Below are 10,000 nucleotides of genomic sequence, written 5' to 3'. Positions count from 1 at the left end.
CGCCACGGCAGCGGCTCGGACAGGTAATAATAATAATACGGCATTGTGGGAAATATCTTAAAGGAACGCAGGACCCCCACAGAGAACACTGACCATCCTCTTCCTGTTCAAACTCCCAACACATCCATCTCTCTAAAGGAAGGTCTTCAGAAGTACCCTCCTCCTCAAAAACATCAAAGGCGCTCGAAATATCTGCTTTGATCTTTTTCGTCTTGACAGCTCGGAGGATTTATGGCGGGATTTATTTTAGGGACAATATCTCCTGAACTTCCCCACTCAGTCCATCCAGACCCGAGCAGTTGTGTAGAAGTCCAAGGCAAGGCACGGCCGGCGCATCTCGGTCAAAGTCATCCCTAGCCATTTGAACTTTGACCCTAGTGTGGGGGAAATATTTCCCAAGGCCCGTCACTTTGACCCAGTTTATCAGTTCTGTCCTGACTGAGCACACGCACCTGTAACCTGGCTGCTGTGCTCTCAGTGCTCTGTCTCCCTGCTCCTGCCTGTTGGCGTCAGCTGATAGAGGTGTTATGATTCTATCTTGTGATGCAGCATGTTGATTATTCTCTCAGAACTAGCTAAATACACATCCGTAGAGTTCTTCAGAATTGATGGTGGCATCTCTACCGTGTGGTCAGACCGTGGCCCGTGACATGTCTTGTGAATTCTCCGGCCGAAGCTCCAAATAAACCGTCAGTGTTTGCCATCAAAGCTCCAGCTCTCCTCGTGTCTCTTTGAGTCCTGACTCCATCAAAGCTCCAGCTCTCCTCGTGTCTCTCTGAGTCCTGACTCCACGCCTAGGAGATAGAGGACAGAGGTGGAGAGGCACCACGTGTCTACGCACATGCACTCCCTTAGGATAGGTTGAGGGAAAGGGAAGGAAGTAGGAAGTAAGGAACAGAGGTTAGTCTTGTGACGTATTTTACCTCCTACTTTGTTTTTAATTACTCTGTTATATTATAACAAAAATAAGTACAATATTTACCTCTGATGTGTTGAAGTTGAACCATATCAGATATTATGACATTTTGCTCACTTATTTATTTTTCTAACAGTTTTCACCTATTTCAGGACATATTTTTACTTATTTCTATACATCTTTTTGTACAATTGTAAAATATTATTCTGCAATTTTTTCAGTTATTTCTTTGAAATTGTTCTTCCAATATGTCAACACATTTCCCACTTTTTATTCTGGCATTTTTAATAAAATGTTGACATATTTAAAGGTCATTTTTAAGAAATATAATTCACAAAGTGCTTCACAAGAAAGAACAAAAGTTAAAATGAAAACCACAGGAACATGAATACAATAACCACATGAGGCAGAAATGTAAGGTCAACAGAAAAACAAAACACGGACCATGTGGAGTCCTGAAAGTATTGAATTTAATAGATTTATTTATCACTGGATCATTAAAGACAGGAAGTGAGGAAATAAATCCGATATAATCCAAATCTCGTTCCAGTTCCCGCCACCGTCTCAAATCTCACCGCCGACCACAACGACACTAGCTTCCTGTTGTCATGGCAACAGCCCGAAGGCGACCTGGACGCGCTCTTCGTTGTGGTCGTCTCCGGGCTCTCGACCAATGAGACGAGCCGCTGGGAGATGACGCTGCTGTCCAACGACACGGAGGTCGTGGTGGATCAGCTGACTCCGGGCTCGGCCTATCAGGTCACAGTGACGACCATTAGTGGAGAGCTGACGAGCCAATCAGAACTCACCGTCAGGACAGGTGAGGTGGTGCTGTCTTTGGTTTTAATTTCTTCATTTTTAAACTTCTAAATTTATTTATTTTTGTATTTTTTCCCCTCGTTTTTGGCTTTTAATTCATCTCTAACATTGTATTTCTTTCTTGTTTCTTCTTCCTCTCCTCCAGTTCCAGCCCCCCCCTCCCTCCTCTCCCTCTCCCCCTCCCCCTCCGGCGGCCTCCTCCTCTCCTGGTCTCCCCCCTCAGGTCTCTGGGAGAGTTACAGGCTGCTCCTCCTCGATGGATCCCAGGAGTTAGTCAGCACCGCTGTGGAGCGAGAGGCTTTGAACTACAGCTTCCCCGGGGCCCTTCTAATTCCTGGAAGAGTTTACCGAGCCGTGCTGAGGGTGGAGAGCCGAGGAGGGACGAGAGAGAGCAGCTGTGAGGGGAGAACAGGTCAGGATATATATTACTACAGAAATACATAAAATATATACATTACCGCAGGAATACAGTACTGGATACAAGCAATACAATATGTATTACTACAAAAATACATAAAATATACGTATGCATTATTTCAGGAATATTTAACAGAAATATAAGAATCCCGTCCTCCTCTCCTCAGCTCCGGCCTCAGTGTTGGAGCTCCACATCCGTCACGCTGACGAGACGTCGCTCAGCGCCATGTGGAGCCACGCCCCCTCCGGGTCACGTGACCAGTACCTCCTGACGCTGAGACACGGTAACCATAGAGACACACTTCACCTGGATCTGATTGTAATCCTGCCTCTGGTGATTCATTATTATTATTATATGTATCATGATTAAAGGTAATGTGACGGTGGACACGCGGGAGGTGGAGCCCAACATGAGGGAGTGCACCTTCAACGTGCTCACACCTGGACGACTGTACACCGTCACCGTGACGACCAGGAGCGGGACACTGAACGCCTCCGTGTCTCTGCAGGGCCGCACAGGTGAGGATCAAAGGGTTTCACCTGGACATCTAGAAATATATCAGAACCAGAGAGAGGTTTATGACCAGGTACAAGGAATCTGACTCTGTGTGTGTGTGTGTGTGTGTGTGTGTGTGTGTGTGTGTGTGTGTGTGTGTGTGTGCATGTGTGTGTGTGTGTGTGTGTGTGTGTCTCTCTGTGTGTGTGTGTGTCTCTCTGTGTGTGTGTGTGTGTGTGCATGTGTGTGTGTCTCTCTGTGTGTGTGTGTCTCTCTCTCTGTGTGTGTGTGTGTGTGTGTGTGTGTGTGTGTGTGTGTGTGTGTGTGTGTGTGTGTGTGTGTGTGTGCATGTGTGTGTGTGTGTGTGTGTGTGTGTGTGTGTGTGTGTGTGTGTGTGTGTGTGTGTGTGTGTGTGTGTCTCTCTCTGTGTGTGTGTGTGTGTGTGTGTGTGTGTGTGTGTGTGTGTGTGTGTGTGTGTGTGTGTGTGTGTGTGTGTGTGTGTGTGTGTGTGTGTGTGTTTCAGTACCCATGGCACTACGTGCTCTGACTCTGAGGAGTTCGGGGGTGAACAGCCTCACTGCATCATGGGAAAAACCACCAGGAGACGTGGACTTGTTCTCACTGACGCTGCTGCAGGACAGGTGAGTTCATAAAGACGCTACAGAGGCTTTATTTTGATCCTCATTAAAGCTCACCTTTTATGCAAAATCTTCTTCTTCATGTCTCTTCTACATCAACATGTGTCCCCTCTTCTTCATGTCTCTTCTACATCAACATGTGTCCCCTCTTCTTCATGTCTCTTCTACATCAACATGTGTCCCCTCTTCTTCATGTCTCTTCTACATCAACATGTGTCCCCTCTTCTCCATGTCTCTTCTACATCAGCATGTGTCCCCTCTTCCTCATGTCTCTTCTACATCAACATGTGTCCCCTCTTCTTCATGTCTCTTCTACATCAACATGTGTCCCCTCTTCTTCATGTCTCTTCTACATCAACATGTGTCCCCTCTTCTTCATGTCTCTTCTACATCAGCATGTGTCCCCTCTTCTTCATGTCTCTTCTACATCAACACGTGTCCCCTCTTCTTCATGTCTCTTCTACATCAACATGTGTCCCCTCTTCCTCATGTCTCTTCTACATCAACATGTGTCCCCTCTTCTTCATGTCTCTTCTACATCAACATGTGTCCCCTCTTCCTCATGTCTCTTCTACATCAACATGTGTCCCCTCTTCTTCATGTCTCTTCTACATCAACATGTGTCCCCTCTTCTTCATGTCTCTTCTACATCAACATGTGTCCCCTCTTCCTCATGTCTCTTCTACATCAACATGTGTCCCCTCTTCTTCATGTCTCTTCTACATCAACATGTGTCCCCTCTTCTTCATGTCTCTTCTACATCAGCATGTGTCCCCTCTTCTTCATGTCTCTTCTACATCAACACGTGTCCCCTCTTCTTCATGTCTCTTCTACATCAACATGTGTCCCCTCTTCCTCATGTCTCTTCTACATCAACATGTGTCCCCTCTTCTTCATGTCTCTTCTACATCAACACGTGTCCCCTCTTCTTCATGTCTCTTCTACATCAACATGTGTCCCCTTTTCCTCATGTCTCTTCTACATCAACATGTGTCCCCTCTTCTTCATGTCTCTTCTACATCAGCATGTGTCCCCTCTTCTTCATGTCTCTTCTACATCAACATGTGTCCCCTCTTCTCCATGTCTCTTCTACATCAACATGGGGAGGGGCTCCATATTTTCATCTAAAGTAACAGACAGAGAATCAGCACTTTGGAAACAGGGCTGAAACAGAGGGGATTATGGGTAATGCTGCAATGATCTGTTTGGTGTTTCAGCCAATCAGAGACAGGCTCTGATATATCTGAGACCTGGGATAGAGAGTGGAGAAACAGTTTAATAGGGGATCTTTAAAGTTCAGGTATCAGTAAAACAGGAACTTGTGTTGTCTGGAGATGCAAAGTGATTGAAAGAGAAGAATGAAAGGAATATAAAAAGGTTAGAAAAGTGTCAAAAGAACTATCATTTCACGGGAAGACTAGGGGTTAAGGAAAGTCAGAATTTGGTTTTGGGATATTGTCAAATATCTGGAACCAACTCCCAGAAAGCCGGTCCGATGCGACTCTGACTACTTCTAAATCCAGGCTGAAGACTTTTCTTTTTGCCGCTGCTTTTAATTGAACTGTTCACATTATTTCCTGATGCTCTTAATGTCTTTGTAAAGCACGTTGAATTGCCTTGTGTTGAAAGGTGCTGTTTTAATAAACTTGCCTGGCCTCCTCAACGTTTCAAAATAAAAGTTTAAAATAAAGTTTTAATATCCTCTTCTTGTTCTTCAGCGCGGTGCTTCAGAACCACAGGGTCCCCGTCTCTTCTTCTTCGTTGGTGCTGGACGGTCTGACCCCCGGCGCCCTCTACAGGCTGCAGGCTGTCACTGTGAGCGGGGGGGTGTCATCAAACAACGTCAGCCTGGAGGGACGCACCAGTGAGTTTAACATTATTCAATAAATACTTCAATAATTATTATAATAAGTAATGTTTTAATTACAGATGAACCGAATGGAGGCCAGATATTTCTAAATATCCCAAATAATTAAGTCTTTGCTATATATTTATATATTTTAATAATATATATACTTATTATGCTAGAAGAAAAATGTTCTGTCCATTTTATTTTCGGTTTTACATCATAGTGCTACTCTCAGAACAATTCAACTCTCCATTTAAAGGCCATGGGTGTGTGTGTGTGTGTGTGTGTGTGTGTGTGTGTGTGTGTGTGTGTGTGTGTGTGTGTGTGTGTGTGTGTGTGTGTGTGTGTGTGTGTGTGTGTGTGTGTGTGTGTGTGCGTGCGTGCGTGCGTGTATTGTGTGATAACATCAGAGAGTTTTTAGAACAATAGCCGAAATGTCAAAAATGTTCCAAACAAGGACACTCCCAGTTCGCTGCTCAAAGGCTTCCTGCACACACACACACACACACACACACACACACACACACACACACACACACACACACACACACACACACACACACACACACACACACACACACACACACACACACACACACACACACACACACACACACACACACACACACACACACACACACACACACACACACACACACACACACACACACACACATTCCTGGGTTTGTTTTTACAACATAACATGCCGTTTATTTTTGGGACAGACTGCTCTCCGATAGAATTTCAGATCAAGTTTGAACAATGTTCCGACTAACAGCATGGATGTGCGTATTGTTAATTTGTATTATTTATTTATTTTTTATTAAATACACTTTCTAATCTTACAGAAATATTCACTGCTTTTTTTGCATATTTTCTTATAATTTTATTGTTATTATTATTATTTTTAATTAGTAGTATTCAATTATTTTCATTTAATTAAATACACATTCAAATTGATAATAAAAATGATGTCCTGTTTTTCTCCCAGCTCCCGCCTGTGTCTCCGAGGTAACGGTTACTAACGGCGGTCACAGTGACGCCCTGCAGGTGTCATGGCGACCGGCTCCAGGTGTGATTGACAGCTACCTGGTGCTCCTGCAGGACAGCGGGAGAATCGTTCACTCTCTCGCCGTCTCACGATCTTCACCCACCAGCTGCTCCTTCAGCTCGCTGGTTGCCGGGCGGATTTACACCGTCGCCATAGTGACGAGGAGCGGTGGGCTGGAGAACGTCACCTCGGTGACGGCACGCACACGTATGTAGTTTTCATTAAAATGTTTTTTTATTTATTTAAGCGTATCGGTGTGTTGGTTTTAATTTAGAGTTGCATTTTAATAATTTTAAAGGATTAGAATATTTTATTTATCGTGTTATTTAAAACATGTTATTTGTTATCTTTATTTGCAGAACCTGCCACGGTGCAGAACCCGAATGCCATCCACTCGGCCCGAGACGACTACCTGAGGGTGAGTCAGTCTGTAACCATGGAGACACTAAAGACTGTGTTGTCGTCTCACTGTTGGACGATAAAGTTGTGATCGAACGTCCTCGCTCTGTGTTCAGGTGTACTGGCGTAACCCGGACGGAGACCTGGACCGGTACCAGGTTCTGATCCGGTACAACAACACTGTGCTGCAGAACCAGAACGTTTCCGCGGGAACCAACGAGTGCGTCTTCTACTCGCTGACGCCGGGGCGACTGTACACCGTCACCGTGGAAACGTGGAGCGGAGACTACGTCAGCAGCAGGTCCACCGACGGACGCACCTGTGAGGCTCCGAGAAAAATATTAATTTATATTAATTTATTTATATGTATATATTTTTTATAATTGTATTCACTATCTATTCATTTATTAATGTATGAATTTATATTGAATTTAATTCTTTTTTCACATTTTATTTATTTAAATGTTCTTTATTTATATATATTTTATTATTGTTTGTGTTGATTTAAAGCTTTGTGTTTCTCCAGTTCCAGCCGCTGTGGGGAATCTCTCTCTCGTCGACGCAGGAACGTTTGATCTGACCGTCACCTGGAGCCCGGCGCCCGGAGACGTGGACCACTACGAGGTGAGGGGGATCAATACATCAAAACAATACATATATATAGATACTGCACCTTGACGGATATAATAATAATAACTTTTTACTTTGACTTCTTACATGTTGAACTCAAACACCTGTACTTTCTACTTCTTACATGTTGAACTCAAACACCTGTACTTTCTACTTCTTACATGTTGAACACAAATACCTGTACTTTCTACTTCTTACATGTTGAACTCAAATACCTGTACTTTCTACTTCTTACATGTTGAACTCAAATACCTGTACTTTCTACTTCTTACATGTTGAACCCAAATACCTGTACTTTCTACTTCTTACATGTTGAACCCAAATACCTGTACTTTCTACTTCTTACATGTTGAACTCAAATACCTGTACTTTCTATTTCTTACATGTTGAACCCAAATACCTGTACTTTCTACTTCTTACATGTTGAACTCAAATACCTGTACTTTCTACTTCTTACATGTTGAACTCAAATACCTGTACTTTCTACTTCTTACATGTTGAACCCAAATACCTGTACTTTCTACTTCTTACATGTTGAACTCAAATACCTGTACTTTCTACTTCTTACATGTTGAACTCAAATACCTGTACTTTCTACTTCTTACATGTTGAACTCAAATACCTGTACTTTCTACTTCTTACATGTTGAACTCAAATACCTGTACTTTCTACTTCTTACATGTTGAACTCAAATACCTGTACTTTCTACTTCTTACATGTTGAACCCAAATACCTGTACTTTCTACTTCTTACATGTTGAACTCAAATACCTGTACTTTCTACTTCTTACATGTTGAACCCAAATACCTGTACTTTCTACTTCTTACATGTTGAACTCAAATACCTGTACTTTCTACTTCTTACATGTTGAACTCAAATACCTGTACTTTCTACTTCTTACATGTTGAACTCAAATACCTGTACTTTCTACTTCTTACATGTTGAACCCAAATACCTGTACTTTCTACTTCTTACATGTTGAACTCAAATACCTGTACTTTCTACTTCTTACATGTTGAACTCAAATACCTGTACTTTCTACTTCTCTCATTTCCCAAACAGCCTGGTTCCTTTAGTCTGAATGTGTGTTTGGTGGCGTGATCATTATTATTTAGAGTCATTGCGTGCCTATTGATTTGAACACGATCCGTGTATCCATCATTTCCTGGTCTTCTCTAAAGAAGAGGGACCAATGGAAACGTTGTCATGTTGCCGTTGGTCACCATGGAAACATTCATTAGCTAACAATGACATTATTGTTCTATTAATATAAAGGGAGGTCAGGTACTCTTTAAAACAGCTGCTAGTTATGGGTACTTTTTACTGAAGTACATTTCAAAGCCTCTTTACTTTGACTTGAGTAAAGAAGTTTAGTCAGTACTTCTACTTTAAACACGAGTATCTGTACTTCTACTGGAGTAAAGGATGTGTACTTCTACTGGAGTACAGGATGTGTGTACTTCTACTGGAGTAAAGGATGTGTGTACTCTTACCATCTCTGCACTTTTCCTAATGCTCAAAGACGCTTGACATAAGATCAATAATTGAATAATGCTTGAATACTGTAACACCTGTGTTCCCCCCCAGGTGACGCTGCTCTTCAACGACTCTCAGGTGTTCCCCCCGGTGACTTTGGGCAGTGAGCGGCAGCGGCACCGTCTGACCTCTCTGACCCCCGGCAGGATCTACAAGGTCGTGGTTTCGACCTTCAGCGGGAAGAACCAGAGAGCGTCCTCCATCAAGGGTCGCACAGGTGAGGGGCTCGTTCAGGTGGGGGGAGGGGCATATGAATCCTTTTCCTGGTGAACTTTTATTTAGACGGCTTTTTCATATTTCTCGTACATTTCAAAATTGTTCACATATTTTTGGGACTTTTTCACTTATTTTTCAGAGATTTCTTCAAAACATTTCTGACATTTTGTTTCACCTTTTTTGTTTTCATATTATTTGGAGATTTTTTCCAAACATTTAAATATTTTACCTTATTTTTTGACAACTTTCAACACATTTCTGCCATTTTCTTAAAACATATCTTCAACAAAATGATGCCCTTCTTCCTATTTTTCTATGAAATGTAGTTAAGGAGTTTATCATATATTTTTGGGACAATTTCCACATAATACTCACACATTCTGTACACACATTTTTACCAAAATAGACCAAAAACTTCAGAATCAAATGTATATTTAGTCCAGTTTGTTCTGAACCGTGTCCCCTGCAGTCCCCAGTGCGGTGGGGAACCTCCACGTCTCCCCTCGCTCCGTGGGGGGTCTGACGGTGTCCTGGACACCCGGAGACGGAGACCTCGACCTCATCATCGTCACTTTATCCACCACCGTGAGTCCAATCAGATCCACTCTGAGGGAATACAACTAATATATATTTGAATTAGAAACAAATCAGTTCTGATGTCACTTCCTATTGGGAAAATCCTGAATGTCCTCTTCAAATATGAGAGTCACATGATAACAAAGGTATCAACTGTAGCTGAGAACATGACAGGATGTGTGATTACCTAGAAGAGCATCAGGACTGTTTGAGGCATATGATAGCTATGTGATTAACATGATGATTCAGCCTCTATGGAGAGAGACATATGACAAGCATGATCATTTCTGACGTGGAGCTAATCTGAAGTAAACATTGAATACTGCTTTCTATTCCTCCATCTTGTGACTGTGGAACTCCCTCTCTTGGATATCAGCATGTGAAGGACACTGTTCAGGAACTAGTTGATGCTCTGTATGTGATGACTCCTTCCATTCTGGAGAGGATCAGAGGATCA

General features: G+C 42.7%; 1 protein-coding gene across 1 annotated transcript in view; it reads left to right on the top strand.

Moving 5' to 3' along the window:
* LOC307027027 (receptor-type tyrosine-protein phosphatase beta-like) overlaps positions 1–9,606 on the top strand; it is a 16,959-nt gene extending 7,353 nt beyond the window's left edge. Inside the window, exons 4-16 of the mRNA XM_079695207.1 lie at positions 1–23; positions 1,467–1,736; positions 1,881–2,147; positions 2,320–2,436; positions 2,525–2,671; positions 3,172–3,289; positions 5,005–5,150; positions 6,127–6,393; positions 6,546–6,604; positions 6,702–6,906; positions 7,112–7,209; positions 8,803–8,968; positions 9,437–9,606. The exon at positions 1–23 is cut by the window's left edge and continues 118 nt beyond it. Of these exons, the coding sequence (XP_079551333.1) occupies positions 1–23; positions 1,467–1,736; positions 1,881–2,147; positions 2,320–2,436; positions 2,525–2,671; positions 3,172–3,289; positions 5,005–5,150; positions 6,127–6,393; positions 6,546–6,604; positions 6,702–6,906; positions 7,112–7,209; positions 8,803–8,968; positions 9,437–9,591 (2,038 nt within the window). The 3' untranslated portion in view covers positions 9,592–9,606. The remainder of the gene's footprint in view (positions 24–1,466; positions 1,737–1,880; positions 2,148–2,319; positions 2,437–2,524; positions 2,672–3,171; positions 3,290–5,004; positions 5,151–6,126; positions 6,394–6,545; positions 6,605–6,701; positions 6,907–7,111; positions 7,210–8,802; positions 8,969–9,436) is intronic.
* The last annotated feature ends 394 nt before the right edge of the window (positions 9,607–10,000 follow it).

Source organism: Notothenia rossii (assembly GCF_949606895.1).
Source record: "Notothenia rossii genome assembly, contig: scaffold_402, whole genome shotgun sequence".
Taxonomy (NCBI): domain Eukaryota; kingdom Metazoa; phylum Chordata; class Actinopteri; order Perciformes; family Nototheniidae; genus Notothenia; species Notothenia rossii.
The sequence above is the reverse complement of the archived record's forward strand: the minus strand, read 5'-3'. Positions and strand labels throughout refer to the sequence as shown.